The following is an 18,494-nucleotide window of genomic DNA, read 5'->3' as shown; positions in this document are numbered from 1 at the left end:
AGCAAAACAGGAAGTTCTTAAATGTATTCCCTGTCAACCAAGCCATCTGGTTGCTAGGGAAGGGATCAGTGATCTGACCTTGTTAAGTTTCCATGTGACTTTTCTCTGATTAAATATTGCATATGGCTCATTGCATGGCACATGACTAATTCATATTTAATGGTGCATATTGCATATCAGTTCAAAACATATTGGACACTTAATCGACACGGTGCAATTCCCGTGCAATAGAAACCGGTCCAAACTGGTTTCCCAACACGTGTGAAAGCAGGGCCTTCATCAACACTGACCAGACGGAAGGAAGTCAGTATCGCTTATTGAAACTCATCCCAAACTGAAACCAAGTGTTCCCTCTCTCCCTCCCCCAGCTCTCTCCTCCAACTCTCTTGTGTCCTTCTTCCTTGGGAGCTACTTCATAGAGTGTAAGCTATCATGTTTTACATGACAGCCTCACAGTCCTGTGAGTGTGTGTGAGTGTGTGTGTGTGTGTGTGTGCGTGTGTGCGTGCGTGTGTGTGTGTGTGTGTGCGTGCGTGTGTGGAGGGCGTGGGCGGAGATTAAGGGCAAAGACTAATTGACAGCAATGAAAGATTAGCGTTAGCAGGCCCGTTCATTATCAGCTTCAAAGAGTTTGTGAGTCGCTTCATAAAGAGGGGGATGGGCAGAGGTGTGTGTGTGTTCTGGGGTGTGTGTGTGTTCTGGGGTGTGTGTGTGTTCTGGGGTGTGTGTGATCGCCGTATTTGTGCATGCATGTGTTTTGCATGTGAGTACTTGAACGTGTGTGTGTGTGTGTGTGTTTCAGAGGAGCAGCAGTGGCAGTAATGGTCTGACAGGGCAGTTCAAGCCTCAGTGTTTGAACTCAGCATCACATTCCAAAAGAGACCAGACCAGAGAATAGAGACCAGAGAATAGAGACCCGAGAGTAGAGACCAGAGAGTAGAGACCCGAGAGTAGAGACCAGAGAGTAGAGACCAGAGAGCAGAGACCCGAGAGTAGAGACCAGAGAGTAGAGACCAGAGAGTAGAGACCAGAGAATAGAGACGAGAGAGTAGAGACCAGAGAATAGAGACCAGAGAATAGAGACCCGAGAGTAGAGACCAGAGAATAGAGATGAGAGAGTAGAGACCAGAGAGTAGAGACCAGAGAGTAGAGACCAGAGAGTAGAGACCAGAGAATAGAGACCAGAGAGTAGAGACCAGAGAATAGAGACCAGAGAGTAGAGACTAGAGAGTAGAGACCAGAGAGTAGAGACCAGAGAATAGAGACGAGATAGAAGAGAATAGAGACCAGAGAGTAGAGACCAGAGAGGAGAGACCAGAGAGTAGAGACCAGAGAGGAGAGACCAGAGAGGAGAGACCAGAGAGGAGAGACCAGAGAGTAGAGACCAGAGAGTAGAGACCAGAGAGTAGAGACCAGAGAGTAGAGACCAGAGAGTAGAAACCAGAGAGTAGAGACCAAAGACTAGAGACCAGAGACCAGAGAGTAGAGACCAGAGAGTAGAGACCAGAGACTAGAGACCAGAGAGTAGAGACCAGAGAGTAGAGACCAGAGAGTAGAGAATAGAGCAGCATCCATAATTCAGTTGAGCAGGTAACATCTGCTCTGAATCTGGATAAAACACAGTGTGATTGGAAAACAGATAGCCCCCTCATCCCCCCCCATCCTCCCTCCACCCCCAATCCCCAACATAGATTATTACTGTTTCCCATATCCTCATCCATGGGTGGGTTGTGTGTGTGTGTGTGTCTCCATCAGTTCCCAAACAAACTGTAATTAGTTGAAGTAATGTTTTCCTATTACTGATGGCCTGGGTTGGGGGGAAGTGCAGCTACCAAAGCATGGCATTGGTGTAATTAAAAAACCTTCATGTCCCCAGAGAAGCTGGAGATGGTGTGAACAGAGCCACACCATGGACTACATTTATTACAATACACACACACACACACACACACACACACTACACACACACACTACACCCACCCACTCACACACATTTGTATACATACACACACGTGTACACACACACCCACACGCCACATATACGTACACACACACACGCACCATACTCCATTACCATCCCATAGCTACAGGGAACTCTTCCCAGATGGTTGACTTACTCTGTAATTGGCTTCAAGTTATGAACTCACGGCTGACAATGCTACTCTTTGTTTAACAGTTTAATTGTGTTTTCTGTGCCTGTTGCCCTGCTTGCCTGAGAGGATATGATTGTGTATCAGTGCTAATGTGTTTACTATCTTCTCCTTTCCTCTCTTCTCTTCCCCTCTCTCTCTCATGTACCTCTGTACCTCTCTCTCTCTGCCTCCATCGTTTTCATCTCTCTCCCTCTATCGCTCTCTCTCTCTCTCTGTCTCCATCGTTTTCATCTCTCTCCCTCTATTGCTCTCTCTCTCTCTGTCTCCATCTCTCCCTCTCTCTCTCTCTCTCTCTCTCTCTCTCTCTCTCTCTCTCTCTCTCTCTCTCTCTCTCTCTCTCTCTCTCTCTCTCTCTCTCTCTCTCTCTGCATCTCTCTCTGTCTCTGTATCTCTCTCTCTGTATCTCTCTCTGTATCTCTCTCCCTCCCCCTCTCCCTCCCCAGGTCTCTCCAGGACTTGTCGAAACAGACTGACCTGCCATATGGCACAGTGCTGGACTCAGCTGTGTACGACCAGGTCCGGAGCAAGGCCATGAACCCGTTTGAGAGAGATCCCATGTACGGCCAGATGTGGCGCATGATCAACCGGACAGCCGACAACAACGTGGACGAGTCCAAGGAAGGCATCCGCAAGGTAGGAAATCTGCTGTACTATACTACTGTATACTACACTATACTATACGATACAATACTACTGTATACTACACTATACTATACGATACAATACTACTGTATACTACACTATACTATACGATACAATACTACTGTATACTATACTATACGATACAATACTACTGTATACTATACTATACTATACTATACGATACAATACTACTGTATACTACACTATACTATACGATACAATACTACTGTATACTATACTATACTATACGATACAATACTACTGTATACTATACTATACGATACAATACTACTGTATACTACACTATACTATACGATACGATACAATACTACTGTATACTATACTGTACTATACGATACAATACTACTGTATACTATACTATACGATACGATACAATACTACTGTATACTATACTATACTATACTATAATATACTATACTACTGTATACTACACTACACTACACGATACTATACTATATTATACTATACTATACTATACTATACTACTGTATACTACACTACACTACACTATACTATACTATACTATACTTTACTACTGTATACTACACTATACTATATTATACTATACTATACTATACTATACTATACTATACTATACTATACTATACTATACTATACTATACAGGGTCTGTCGACCAGGTCTGTCTGTCATGCTTGGGTAAGCTCTTAATGCCTTGCATCATCCCCGCCTCATGCCCCTCCCGTTAACGTGTCAGGAACACTGTGTGTCCCCCACCGCACTCCCCCAGCCTGGGAAGCCTGCTAGCACAGGCCGCACAGAGGCAGCACAGAGGCAGCTATAAGAGGCAGCAGAAGCAGCAGAGAGGAGCTCTCAGAGGCAGAGGAGAGGCAGAGGAGAGGCAGCTATCAGAGGCAGCAGAGAGGCAACTCTCAGAGGCAGCTATCAGAGGCAGCAGAGAGGCAACTCTCAGAGGCAGCTATCAGAGGCAGCAGAGAGGCAACTCTCAGAGGCAGCTATCAGAGGCAGCAGAGGTTGATTGGGGAGGATGCTGATGCTCATGAGTTGCATCAGCTGACCTGAGGGATGGCTGCTGATAGGGTGACACCTCCCCCGTCGCAAGAAACACGGCAAGTGTCAGTCCCAGCATGTTGTCTGTTCTGTCATTCTCTCACCTGCCCTGGGTGTTGAACCGCAGCCCCAGCTCTAGAGCTCCCCCTGGTGGATCCTCGGCCACAGGCCCAGCACCTCCACCCATCTCCTTGGCACTGCGGTTGTAGTTTATTTGACGCGGGCAAAGAACTACAACTGGGTTCTGTCGATCTATACTTTTTTCAACCGCGTTCCATCACTCCATGTCTCTTTTTCTTCACCTGATATTGCTTGACTTTTACCTGAAGTGATTTGGGTTCTTGTGTAGTTTCTTCAACTGTGTATCTCCCCCCCCCCCCCCCCCATCTCTGCTCCAGACCCTCTGGAGACCATTAAGAGTCTTTCAGCGTGTCTAAGACTGTGTTCCTAAATGACCTGTCCTGGAACATCAAGCTAGAGTTGTCTGTGTGTGTGTCTACATGTGTGCGCGTCGGTCTGTGTGAGTGTGTGTGTGTGAGTGTGTGTGTGTGTGAGGATAAGCCTCTCACCTTCTCAGGAACAACACTATGGATTTCTCTCCCTGGCTGGAGTGATAGGGATCACTGTAGCAGAATAATATCATCTGTCAAGCTGACGGTGACACTGCCAGACTCCTCAGGGGCAAACTCTGTTTATTAAAGATGATAGTCTCCTATAGTCTCTTCCTTTCTCCTCCTTTCTCCTCCTTTCTCAATTGACATCTCCTCTCCTTTCCTCTGTGCTCTCTGCTCATATCCTCTTCTCCTATCCCCCTCCTCTTGTCTCCCCTTTCTCTCCCCCTCCTCTCTCCTCTCCTCTCTACCCCTCCTCTCTCCTCCTCTCTCCTCTCTCCTCTCCTCTCTCCCCCTTCCTCTCCTCTCTCCCCCCTCCTCTCCTCTCTCCCCCTCCTCTCTCCTCTCTCCCCCTCCTCTCTCCTCTCCTCCCCCCTCCTCTCCTCTCCCCTCCTCTCCTCTCTCCCCCCTCCTCTCCTCTGTCTGAGATTGGACCCCTCAGTGGTCCTACGGTGGCCCAGCTGACCACGCAGCAGAGCAGCAGAGCAGCAGAGCATGGTTTCAGCCATGTTTCATCAACAGGCCCGCGGGAGCATGAGCTGCAGAACTGCTGGTCTAATCAGTTCAGTGGGTTTTTTGTCTGAGCCAATCGAGTGTCAGCGCCGGTAGAGGGGACTTCTGATTCACTGCTCGCTAATCTGTACAGCGCCACCTGGTCTAACCTGCTTCGGTGGTTACGGGATGGAGGACTCTGGGATTGGGATGGATGAAGGGTTAGGACTATATAGATTAGGAGGAAGATTACAGGGGAGATTAAGATGAGAAAATCACCCATGTAAGGATGATGCTGAGGAGGATGACGATGATTGTATTGAGGGGAGGATGATGATGAGGAGGATGATGATTGTGGTGAGGGAGGGAGGGAGGGAGGGAGGGAGGGAGGGAGGGAGGGAGGGAGGGAGGGAGGGAGGGAGGGAGGGAGGGAGGGAGGGAGGGAGGGAGGGAGGGAGGGAGGGAGGGAGGGAGGGAGGGAGGGAGGGAGGGAGGGAGGGAGGGAGGGAGGGAGGCGCTGTGTCTTTGACTGACTACAGATGAGGCTGGCTGAAAGACAGCATTGCTTAACAGGCCTGTGTCATTTTTCTCCATCTTCAGACTTCATCACAAAGGGCTTACTCTGCAAACATGCCCCTCGCTGTAGCCAGCCAGGGGGCGGAAGGGCAGGGGGGAAGGAAGGAGGGGAGAGAGAGGGAGGGAGGGAGGGAGGGAGGGAGGGAGGGAGGGAGGGAGGGAGGGAGGGAGGGAGGAAGGAAGGAAGGAAGGAAGGAAGGAAGGAAGGAAGGAAGGAAGGAAGGAAGGAAGGAAGGAAGGAAGGAAGGAAGGAAGGAAGGAAGGAAGGAAGGAAGGAAGGAAGGAAGGAAGGAAGGAAAACACAAAACAGGAAGATAAATAGATGGAAGGAGGCAGAGCAAACAAAAAGAGATAGGGGACGTGTGTGTGTGTGTGTGTGCAAGACAAGGGAAGATGGAGTGTGTGAGTGAGCGTAGGTGGGTGTGTGTGTGCAAGAGAAGATGGAGTGTGTGTGTGTGTGTGTGTGTGTGTCTGTATGTGAGTGAGTGAGTGAGTGGCCGTGTGTGTACGTGTGGATAACTAGCGGTAGTGATCTTGGTAGAATCCCACTCAAGAGCACATGGTAATTAAAGAACAGAGATAGGAAGATGTAGAGTTTACTGTCTTTCTGTACAGAAACACGATTATTTATTCTCTCTCCCTTGCCACCTCTATTGCCCTCTCTTTCTTTCCCTTAATACCTCTCTCTTTATACCTCTCTCTCCCACTTTATTTCTCTCTCTCCCTCCCTCCCTCTCCCCCCTCCCCCCTCCCCTTTTCCCTTTCCCTCCCTTTCCCTCCCCCTCCCCCTCCCCCTCCCTCTCCCTCTCCCTCTCCCTCTCCCTCTCCCTCTCCCTCTCCCTCTCCCTCTCCCTCTCCCTCTCCCTCTCCCTCTCCCTCTCCCCCCCACTCTCCCCCCTCTTCCCCCCTCCCCCCTATCCCTCTCCCTCTCCCTCTCCCCCCCACTCTCCCCCCCTCTTCCCCCTCCCCCCTATCCCTCTCCCTCTCCCTCTCCCTTTCCCTCTCCCTCTCCCTCTCCCTCTCCCTCTCCCTCTCCCTCTCCCTCTCCCTCTCCCTCTCCCCCCACTCTCCCCCCTCTTCCCCCCTCCCCCCTATCCCTCTCCCTCTCTCCCCTGCCTCTCCCTCCTTCTCTCTCCCCCTCTTTTTCTCCCTCCTGCAGATTCCTCATTAGAGGCTTGTCATATTGAACATTGTTGAACAGCGTGATGCAGGGACAAAAGGGAGAGATGAGAACAGACCCTGTTTACTAAGAGTCTATCACTAGCTGCTGTGGTGCTGATGTCTCAGGGGGGGTGTGTGTGTGTGTATGTGTCTCCCTCTCTCTCTCTCTCTCTATCTGGTTTTTCTTTCGAGGAATCTTGTAAGACACTCTGTTTGAATGCATTCTACAGTAGAATACTCCAGCAATGCATTCTAGAATACTCTACCAGAGCATTCTGGAATTCCTACCAGAGCATTCTGGAATCCTCCCATCTGTGAGTGTAGGTGGGTCCTGTACATGTCAGAGTATTTACGGAGGCTGGACCACACACAGGGTCACTCACAGACACTGTAGTCAGGCTGGTGAAAAAGATCATCAGGATTCCTCATCACTTTCCCTACCGCCAGAAATGTTTTCTTTTAGCTCTATAACAATTTCCTGCCCATGTGACTGTGGGCTACATTAGTTTCGTGACTCACAGAGGGAGGGGGGGGGGAGGTGGAGGGATGGAGGGGTAGGAGAATTTAGATGGGGCATTAATATGGGGTGAGGAGGACTTAAAAGATGGAGGGACAGAGAAAGAGAGAGAGAGATACACCGACTGAGACCGAGATGAAAGGATAGAACGAGAGAGAAGAGAGAGGGAGAGAGGAGAGGGAGGGAGAGAGAAGCTGTGGTTGAATGGAAGAGAGGTGAAGAACGAGAGCAATGAACGGACTAAGAGAGACTAAACCTGCTAGTCTCACTCTGGAGATTGATTTAGCTCCGGGACGGTTGCTAGGCATCTGAAGGACTGGGCTCACACTGAGAGAGAGAGAGAGAGAGAGAGAGAGAGGGAGAGAGAGAGAAAGGCAGAGAGAGAGAGAGAGAGAGAGAGAGAGAGAGAGAGAGAGAGGAGAGTGCCAATAGAATAGAGAGACAGCGAGCCAGAGAGAGGAGGGAGGGAGGGATAAAGGATGGAGTTCTAAAGAAAGAGTGAAAGACAAGAGTAAGAGGGGAAGAGAGAGGAGGCGAGAGAGAGGAGAGAGAGGAGGAGAGAGAAGACGTGAACAGGGAGAGACAGAAAGGAGAGGGAGAGAGAATGAGAAAGACAACAGAGGTGAGCGGAGAGGGAGAAAAACAAAAGGAACTGGTGTGGCCCCTGGCGAAGCTAGTGGAATACCAGATGAAAAGACAGAGATGAGAGAGCGGGAGAGAAGGGGGAGAGGGAGAGAGAGAGAGAGAGAGAGAGAGAGAGAGAGAGTGGGAGAGAAGGGGGAGAGAGAGAGAAGGGGGAGAGGGAAAGAGAGAGAGGGAGAGAGAGAGAGCATAGTTAGAATTGACTGATCTATCTTGACAAACAGTAACATCCTCTTTCTCAACCTCTCCTGTCCTCTCCTTTTCTCTCCTCCTTTCCTCTCCTGTCCTCTCCTTTTCTCTCCTCCTTTCCTCTCCTGTCCTCTCCCTTCCTCCTTTCTTCCCCCTCATATACTCCTCCTCTCCTTCAGTGATTATAAAAACATAGAGAAAAAAAATTAAACGAAAAAACTGTGTGAGAGTGTGTGTGCGAGCGTGTGTGTGTGTGTGTGTGTGTGTGTGTGTGTGTGTGTGTGTGTGAAAGGGTGTAATCTCCTGCAGTGAGGAGCAGTGTCAGGAGAACAGGGGAGGAGTGAAGTTAATTGATGGTCTATCTGGCTGACATGGGAAACTCTTTTCATCTATCACTCTCTTTCCCTTTCTTCACTGCAGCCTCCCTCTAACCAGTGGTGCCCTTATGTCCTGGGGGAGGGAGGGAGAGAGAGGTAGAGCTGTCAGAGAGAGAGAGAGAGAGAGAGAGGTGGAGCTATCATAGAGAGAGAGAGAGAGAGAGAGAGAGAGAGAGAGAGAGAGAGAGAGAGAGAGAGAGGTGGAGCTATCATAGAGAGAGAGAGGGAGAGAGAGAGAGAGAGAGAGAGAGAGAGAGAGAGAGAGAGGGAGAGAGAGAGGGAGAGAGAGGTAGAGCTATCATAGAGAGAGGAAGAGAGAGAGAGAGAGAGAGAGAGAGAGAGAGAGAGAGAGAGAGAGAGAGAGAGAGAGAGAGAGAGAGGAGAGAGAGGTGGAGCTATCATAGAGCGAGAGAGTGGGGAAAAGAAAAGGAGAGGTGTGGGGGGGACGAGGAAAAGAGAGATGAGGAGAGAGATGAGGAGAGAGAGGAAGAAGAGGAGAGAGAGGAAGAAGAGGAGGAAGAGGAGGGAGTGGAGGAAGAGGAGGGAGAGGAGGAAGAGGAGGGAGAGGAGGAAGAGGAGGGAGAGGAAGAAGAGGAGGAAGACAGCTCCTCTCCATGTGAGAGGATGCTGGTTGTATGTTAAGCCAGTTGACTCTAACTCGCCTCTGGCAGTTGATTGGTCCCCCGTGTAGAGCAGGCATCTGGGATTGGTCCATGGGGATGACATGCTGTTTAGATGTGGTAATAATGTGATCTAATGCCGTGGGAAAATATCCCACGTTGTGGGTGTGTGTGTGTGTGTGTGTGTAGGACACCGCTCTTTCCATCTCTCTCTCTCTGCCCTGTCTCTCATTCCCCAGTGTGTCTAGTGTTTAGGCAATTTTGACCTTTGACCTTGGTCCTCCTCGACCCTCCTTTAAGATTGATGGCCCATTTAGAGGACAAAGGGGTGACACATCGATGAGATGCAGCTCTCCTAGGCAGGAAGTTGTGGAGGACAGGAAGGAGGAAATCCAGCATCAGCTGGAGAGAAACTTCCATGCAGGTCCAGCCAGGCCAGACAGTGCTGTAAAGAGTGGCTTAATCAGGGCAGTCAGGGCCATCTCCAGTTGGACGGCCCGAACAAAATCATTACATTTCACATTGGTATTCCAGGGAAGTAAGAGAGAGGAAGCGAGAGGTGGAGAGAAACACAGAGAGAGAGTTAGAGAGACATGAATCACACAGCCCACTTTCACCAGCTTTGTAATTAGATTGTAAATAAATGTAAAAACAGAAGAGGATGTTAGCACACAGTAGCAGACGTTGGCCTAAAGTGAAGTCTTGGTGAAAGTACGCACACACACACACACACACCTCTGCTGCCCCCTCGTCCAGGCTCCTGCTGCCTCATGCCCCCTCCCACCTTCCAACCCTACTTCCCTTCCTTCCTTCCTTCCTTCCTTCCTTCCTTCCTTCCTTCCTCCTCCTCTCCTTCAGTCCCCTCGATTGTTTAGATAGATTCCTCTTTTGATACCATGTTCAAAGAGATCAAAGAAACTGAGTAGCTTAAACGCAGAATCAATTTCCAGGGTTGCTGGATGGATGGGTGATGAGGGCCTTGATGTTTCTATATCTATATACTGAAGATTAGCATGAAAGAAATGTCCTTGGAGAGCATGGGTTTTCCTAACCACACACACATAAGTAAACGCATGCAAGCACACACACATGCAAGGACACACACACACAAGTTTGTTTTCACACACACACCAACATGCACACAGAATTGAAAAGTCTAAAATGTCCAGATGCAAGACCAACCGAAAACTGCTGTTTGAACATCCTCAATATTGATCCTGGGTCATATAGCATTATATCTTTGAGTATCACTCATCAATGAAGGTGTTTAAACACATTCCGCAATTATACTTGAGGTTCCATCAATGACATCAGACAGTTTCCAGATTTTTCAATTTCGCCTTCTATCGTGAGTTGTCCAAAGACTCATTCAGTTCCAAAGTTTTTGTTTAGATTGATTGGAGAGTGACTTATTTCCCAAAACGATTGGAAACGTCCCTTAGAGGGCTTCCAGAGAAGAGATCCAGCGAGCAGGTACAATAAACACACAGTTTATTAAAGTAAAAAGATTCCAGCTCTGACGTTGTCGAGCGCTGTGACTAGTCCACCAGTGTCTGTGGTGCGGAACACAGTCAGTTGTAAATTTACCGACGTTTAGATTTAATGTAAGTCTTTCCCCGCTCTGTTGAAAATTGAGTTATTATCCGAAATGGTAAATCTGTAAACATGGTATGTAGAAATGACTCGTGGATTAAATCCTCGACGCAGCAAAAAAGTTTTCATCACAACCATGGATATAGATTTGAAAACTCTCCCTCTTCCCCAAAACTGAAACAGCTTCGTTTTCAATCCCACTCCACACACTGCAACGCCCAAAAACGGAAGAAAAATAAATAAATATCATAAACAAAAACGTCAGCCAGTCACCGTCTTTTCAGATCCTGTCAGAAAAGTTCCAGTCCAGTGACATCATCCTGGTGACATCATCCTGGCGACATCATCCTGGCGATGCCTCTGGATGCATTCAGAAACATCTGTCAGTGTTTACCCTCCTTCCTCTTTATCAGATACCAGACATGGAGACACAGGCCCGGGCACATTAGCATACGGCAGGCGATCGACTATTAATTGCTTTTTTTCCCCGGCTGCTTATTCCCCCCCACCACCACCACCACCACACACACACACACACACACACACACACACAGAAACAAAGAGAATTAATGACAGCTCAAGGCCAATTAAGAGTGAAAGCAAATGAAGGAGAAGAAGTTGTCACACAGCGCGTCGGGCTGTCGCCTCCATCAGCGATGAGGGTGTGTGAGCGTGTGTGTGTGTCAGCAGGAGTGTGTGTGTGTTTGTGTGTATGTGTGTGTTTGTTTGTCACATCATTTTTGTCCCGCTGTAAGCAATGCACATTCTAATGCTCTGGGATGTGTAGAATTATACAGTTGGGCTTTTGTTGAGCTGTGTGTGTGTGCGGGGGGATGGGTGTGTGTGTGTGTTCAGTTTGGCTGTGTAATCCCTCCACGGAGAACTAACTCAGAGGCAGTGTTGGGAGAGAATGGTGCATGTCAACAGACCTAGAGAAAGAGGCTGGAGGCTGGAGAGTAGGAGGTAGAGGCTAGGAGATAAAGGCTAGGAGATAAAGGCTTGGAGATAGAGGCTAGGAGATAGAGGCTGGAGGCTCGGTAGAGACAGAGGGAGATAGCTGGAGGCTGAAGGGGGGGGTTATTGGGAATTTTAGAACCTGAGAAAAGCAGCTTGAGGTGGTTGGGGCCTGAGTCTTGAAAAATAGACTGGGAGTTGGTGCTGGCTGGCTGGCTGGCTGGCTGGCTGGCTGGCTGGCTGGCTAGCTGGCTTGGCTGGTTGGTTGGCTGGCTGCCATGGCTGGCTGACTGGCAGCATTGTGAGTTGGCTCATTACAGAGAGTTTTTAGTAAGCAGAGCAGAGCTGAGCCTGTCAGAGTAAACACAGTGGGAGCCAGGGAGCAGGAACGAGAGGATTTCTGTCCTCCAGAGATGAAAGAGGAGAGGAAGAAATGGATTACTTTCTTCTCTCTAAAGGTCACATGTTTACCTGATGTACCCTCACTGCTGCAGATCATGCTGTAGAGGGCTAAGACAGGTAACTCACAGCTAAACAAGAGTATGCTGTTAGACAGGTAGAGATTAGTCAGACAGACAGCTAGAGCTTAGTCAGACAGACACACAGACAGGTAGTGAGGCAAGTCAAACAGACAGGGAGACAGCTAGAGAGGCAAGTCAGACAGACAGGGAGACAGTTAGAGATTAGTTAGGGAGACAGGGAGACAGGTAGAGAGGTGAGTCAGTCAGACAGACAGGGAGACAGTTAGAGATTAGTTAGGGAGACAGGGAGACAGGTAGAGAGGTGAGTCAGTCAGACAGACAGGGAGACAGTTAGAGATTAGTTAGGGAGACAGGAAGACAGGGAGACAGGTAGAGATTAGACAGACAGGGAGACAGTGGTAGAGATTAGTCAGACAGTCAGACAGACAGGTAGAGATTAGACAGGGAGACAGGGAGAGAGGCGAGTCAGACAGACAGCGAAGACTGTCAACAGGTTAACATGGAGACAGAGAGTTAGACAGGTAGGTAGCAAGCAGGGTTGGTCCACTGTTGTAAAGCGAGAACAATTCCCGACCACTAGTCAGACAGGAAGCACCATGACTCAGCGGCAGCCTGGGGCCCACGGTACAGACCTGGCCTTGATCAGGAGCCAGCTCAGACACTCCTAAGTGTCTACATCTTAAATACCTCGTTTGAAAGCAGGAGAAGCAGAGATTTGTCTGGTTTCATCTTCAAGTGAGATGACATGAGTTTCTGTTTGGGGGGGGGGGGGGGGGTTGTCCTTGAGCTGGCAGTAGGAGATGCAGGTGGGGGGTGGATGTGGATGGGGGAAGGAGAGAGAGAAAGGGAGGGAGGGGGAGACAGGAGGAGGAAGAGAGGGAGAGAGTCCTTGAAGTGTGTTGGTTGTCTGAAGTCAGTTAGAGAATCCCATGCCGGTCTTTTTCGGTTCAACCAGAGGGAGAGGGGGGAGGGGGGAAGGGAGAGAGGGAGGGAGTGAGAGCGTTAAAAGGGAAGGAAAGATGGGCAAATTGAGCAACGATTCACAGGTTTTCTCCAATTTGCTGCAGAACTGTTTGTTTCTGTAAATGAACAGAGTCATTTAGTGGATCTGCTCTTCTAGTCAGGTTTCTTCATTCAAAAGACAAAAAAAAAAAATACAAATCACAATTCGGTGATTAGAATTCAACGGTGCATCCAGTTTTGGAACAAAATGTCTTCTAATAATTACCTTGGCTGTGTGTGTGTGTGTGTGTGTGTGTGTGAGGGGGGGGCTGCAGCAGGGAGGGAGGGGCTTCAGTGGGGAAGGCTCGAGGCAGGGGGTACAGCTCCTCTGTAGCTCTGAGGTGAACCCCAGAATGCGGGACATGGATCGTAAAACATACTCAGATGACATCATAAAGCCACAGTGTCCTTTGTTGATGGAAAAAGAAGATTCCGGTGACTACGTACATGCCTGCAAGTTGAACCAAGGTCACAGCTAAGTGATGCTCTTGTGGTCGTAGCTGTCCCTCCATGCCGTCTACCTGGAGGGTTAGGATCGATCCGCTTCTCTCTCCCCGTCCTTGACGACACGGAGGAGAGAGAACTGTCTCATAAACACAGTGTGTGTGTCTGTGTGTGTGTGTGTGTGTGTCTGTCTGTGTGTGTGTGTGTTTTAAGAGCTGGGTAGTGTTCTGTAAATGTCCGTTCCTCATCTGTAACTTTGGTCGTTGGGGAAAACTTGAGAGAATGTTGTGGGGCTCTCTCTGCCTCTACCTCTGCCCTAGACGTGAGTCAACAGCAGCCAGTCAGGTTGTAGCGGACCCAGAAACTGACCTATCAGAGAGCAGGGATATTTCATTAGCTCTGCTACACTTAATGAGAGAGAGAGAATTACTTAACTTACAATGCAAGTATATTCATAACAAGTGTGTGTGTGTGTGTACGCGCTTGTGTGTGTGTGTGTTGCAGGTGAAGTACGGGCGTTTTGGCTTTGTGTGGGACGCGGCAGTGCTGGAGTACGTAGCGATCAACGACGAGGACTGCTCCTTCTACACGGCCGGGAACCACGCCCCTGACCGCGGCTACGGCATCGCCATGCAGCACGGCTCCCCCTACAGAGACATCTTCTCTCAGAGGTGGAACACACACACACACAGGGACACACACACACAGGGACACACACACACACACAGGGACACACACACACACACAGGGACACACACACAAACACAAATCAAATCAAATGTATTTGTATAGCCCTTTTTACACGCAAGCATGTCACAGAGGGCTTCACATACGCCCATAGAACTGCCCCTAAACCAACCTAAACCCTCAAGGAAGACAAGGAAAAACTCTCAGAAAAACTCCCAATAGGAGAAAAAATGGAAGAAACCTTAGGAGGAGCAATTCAGAGAGGGATCCCCTCCTCCAGAGACGGTTGGTGAGAGAGAGGGGCAGAACACAGGCTAAACATAGTCATACAATGTCAATGGGTTTTGAAACACCAAAATCCATTGTTGAACTTTATAGATGTAGGACAGGACCGGTAAACTCGCTGTTGGCCGTCATGGACACTGGTTTCCAGTTGACGACCTGGTCCAGCGTTGTCCGACCCATGACCAGGCAGGTGATGACAGCTCAGACCCCCCACGCCACAAGGGATGTGTGGGGGGGACAGAGAGGGGAGAGCAGGGATTAGAGAATGCCAGGAGCAGCTAACAGTTACAGTCATAATAGGATGAGATCCCCGCTGGTCAAGTGTGGACTAGTGCAGCAATTTAACAGAGCAAAAAGGGTATTTGATGCAGCCCCACACACCAAGACAGCGACAGCCCCACTCGGTTGGAACATGAAATCTGTTCCAGGGGAAAGAACCCTAAAATATGTTATACTATACGAATAAGGATGAAAACAACCAGTCCCCAGGTGTCTCCAACTAGTAACAGAAACTATAACAGTAACAATATACAGCAACAGAAACTATAACAGTAACAATATACAGCAACAGAAACTATAACAGTAACAATATACAGTAACAGAAACTATAACAGTAACAATATACAGCAACAGAAACTATAACAGTAACAATAAACAGCAACGGAACTATAACAGTAACAATATACAGTAACAGATACTATAACAGTAACAATATACAGCAACAGAAACTACAACAGTAACAATATACAGCAACGGAACTATAACAGTAACAATATACAGTAACGGAAACTATAACAGTAACAATATACAGTAACGGAAACTATAACAGTAACAATATACAGTAACAGGTTTACACCCGGACACACACACACAGACACACACACACAGACACACACAGACACACACACACACACACACAGACACACACACACACACACACAGGGCCAGGCACCTGTGCACATGCACACACACACATCCCAGAGGACTGGCAGCTCTGACAGACAGAATGTGTGTGTTCATGCGTGTTCTCTCCAGAACCCTCCTAAGAGACAACTTAATACAGAATTTACACTGATGATGGAAAACAGCGTGTATATAAAGGTGTGTGTGTGCGTGTCCATTCTTGTCTAGGCTCCTGGAGTGTGTGTGTGTGTGTGTGTGTTTGTGTTTGTGGGTGTTCATGTGAGTAAACAGAAGCATGTCATTGCTCCCTTTTTGCTCCCTGGTGCGATAAAACGCTCCATATTGCCAATAATGGCACTTATTAAAGCAAACAGCCTATTAATTGGCGGCCATGTTTGATTTATCGCTGTTGTTTCCGTGACGTTGACAGGCTCTCTGGGCACAGACTTCCTCGAGTCAGTTCAATAAAACAGTTTACTAAAAATGTCCCCCTACGATTCCACACAACAATACCGTGGAAATTACCGACTAAAAATTACCGTCTAAACAAAATTTTAGCTGACTTTTTCAGATTATACAAGTCAATGGAGCAGAAAGAGGAAATTATTATCCAGTATTGTGGGTATCCCTGTGGTGGTGGTGGTGGGGGAGGGAGGGAGGGAGGGAGGGAGGGAGGGAGGGAGGGAGGGAGGGAGGGAGGGAGGGAGGGAGGGAGGGAGGGAGGGAGGGAGGGAGGGAGGGAGGGAGGGAGGGAGGGAGGGAGGGAGGGAGGGAGGGAGGGGACTACATGGAGGAGCCAGGAGAGGCAGCCATGTGTTCTTTCTCTCTCTCTCTCTCTCTCTCTCTCTCTCTCTCTCTCTCTCTCTCTCTCTCTCTCTCTCTCTCTCTCTCTCTCTCTCTCTCTCTCTCTCTCTCTCTCTCTCTCTCTCTCTCTCTCTCTCCCTCTCTCTCTCTCTCTCCCTCTCTCTGTCTCTCTCTCTCTCTCCCTCTCTCTGTCTCTCTCTCTCTCTCTCTCTCTCTCTCTCTCTCCCTCTCTCTGTCTCTCTCTCTCTCTCTCTCTCTCCTCTCTCTCTCTCTCTCTCTCTCTCTCTCTCTCTCTCTCTCTCTCTCTCCCTCTCTCTCCCTCTCTCTGTCTCTCTCCCTCTCTCTGTCTCTCTCTCTCTCTCTCTCTCTCTCTCTCTCTCTCTCTCTCTCTCTCTCTCTCTCTCTCCCTCTCTCTCTCTCCCTCTCTCTCTCTCCCTCTCTCTCTCTCTCTCTCTCTCTCTCTCTCTCTCTCCCTCTCTCTCCCTCTCTCTCTCTCTACAGTCTTTGTGACCTTCCCGTCAGCAGTTTCCTGCTCTGTGTGTGTGTGTACAAACTTCTTCTTCTTCTTTGCCGTGGCGTTATAAAGCGTATTGACGAGCACTTCAGATCAAACTTTACCTGAGGAGGTAGAGTAGAGTAGACTGATCCCCTCCCTCCTCCCCCTCCCCCCTCCCTCCTCCCCCTCCCCCCTCCCTCCTCCAGTGGACCTCTCAGATTCACTCATCTCCTCTCTGATTGGAGCGTGGAGTAAACATGCTAAGCACCTCCTGCTGATCAATACCCCCCTTCTACCCCCTAGTCAGGGGTTTAGCCAGTAATTGGAGAGGGAGGCTGTGTGTGTGTGTGTGTGTGTGTGTGTGTCTATGTTTACAGTCTGTAGGTCCCTTTAGATAAAGACACAGATGAAAAAGAATTGATTTGCTTTGACAGGAAGAAAAGGAGCAGGGAGAGGGTAAGAGTGGAGAAACAAGGTAGAGAGGGTGTGTGTGATTGAGTGTGTGTGTGTGATTGAGTGTGTGTGTGTGATTGAGTGTGTGTGTGTGATTGAGTGTTTGTGTGTTTGTGAGACAGTTCTCCAATACAAACTTCCATAACAACAGTGTTTGTTGTGTTTTATATTGAGAGACATCAACAACCAGACAGGAACAATGTATGTTTATGTTGTTAATCTACTGGAGTGTGTGTGTGTGTGTGTGTGTGTGTGTGTGTGTGTGTGTGTGTGTGTGAGTGTGTGTGTGTGTGTGAGTGTGTGTGTGTGTGTGTGTGTGTGGAGTGGTTTGTTGTTTGTGGAGTGTTTGGGCAGAATGGAGTGTGAGACAAGTGCTTATTGTTTGTAGAGTGGTGTGTGTCTCTCTGCCTGCCTGCCTGTCTGTCTGTCTGCTTGCCTGTCTGTCTGTCTGTCTGTCTGCCTGTCTGTCTGTCTGTCTGTCTGTCTGTCTGTCTGTCTGCCTGTCTGCCTGTCTGCCTGTCTGCCTGCTTGCCTGTCTGCCTGTCTGCCTGTCTGCCTGTCTGTCTGCCTGTCTGTCTGTCTGTCTGTCTGTCTGTCTGTCTGCCTGTCTGTCTGCCTGTCTGCCTGTCTGCCTGCTTGCCTGTCTGCCTGTCTGCCTGTCTGCCTGTCTGCCTGCTTGCCTGCCTGCCTGCCTGCCTGCCTGCCTGCCTGCCTGCCTGCCTGTCTGTCTGTCTGTCTGTCTGTCTGCTGTCTGTCCCCATCTCCCTCCCTCCCTCCCTCTCTTGTCCCTCCCTTTCCTCCCTCCCTCCATCTCTTGTCTCTCCCCATCTCCCTCCCTCCCTCCATCTCTTGTCTCTCCCCATCTCCCTCCCTCCCTCTCTTGTCTCTCCCCATCTCTCTCCCTCCCTCTCTTGTCTCTCCCCATCTCTCTCCCTCCCTCTCTTGTCTCTCCCCATCTCCCTCCCTCCCTCCTGTCTTCTTCTCCCTCCAGTGTGTCTCTCTCAGTGTCAGACTCGACCGTCTAACAGCTTCTGATCGTTCTCTGCTGCCGCCCGTTACCATGGCAACTGCCCTCTACAGCGCCGGTTACAGCCGTTACGGGAGACACATGAACACGCATGTACACAGAGTGACACGCCCTTAAGGCGCATGCTCGCGCATACTGTACAGGCACCATGACACGCAGGTATTGACGCACACACACTCTCACACACAGACACACTCACACACAGACACACTCTCACACACAGACACACTCTCACACACAGACACACTCTCTCGTACACCCTCACAAAGAAGGTGCAGGACTGCCCATGTCTTTCTGATGTTCCAGAAGCCACCCCCCCCCCCCTCCCCCAGAG

The 18,494-nt window shown here is 49.3% G+C and overlaps 1 protein-coding gene across 1 annotated transcript in view; it reads left to right on the top strand.

The window, feature by feature from the left end:
* Positions 1-18,494, top strand: part of grid2 (glutamate receptor, ionotropic, delta 2) — a 239,552-nt gene that overhangs the window by 209,745 nt on the left and 11,313 nt on the right. Inside the window, exons 13-14 of the mRNA XM_084690482.1 lie at positions 2,596-2,785; positions 14,010-14,176. Coding sequence (XP_084546608.1) covers positions 2,596-2,785; positions 14,010-14,176 — 357 coding nt within the window. The remainder of the gene's footprint in view (positions 1-2,595; positions 2,786-14,009; positions 14,177-18,494) is intronic.

The sequence above is a fragment of the Hypomesus nipponensis genome, chromosome 24 (genome assembly GCF_054491055.1).
Source record: "Hypomesus nipponensis isolate SF chromosome 24, ASM5449105v1, whole genome shotgun sequence".
Lineage (NCBI taxonomy): Eukaryota > Metazoa > Chordata > Actinopteri > Osmeriformes > Osmeridae > Hypomesus > Hypomesus nipponensis.
Note: the sequence above shows the minus strand (reverse complement) of the source record. Positions and strands in the feature narration are given on the sequence as shown.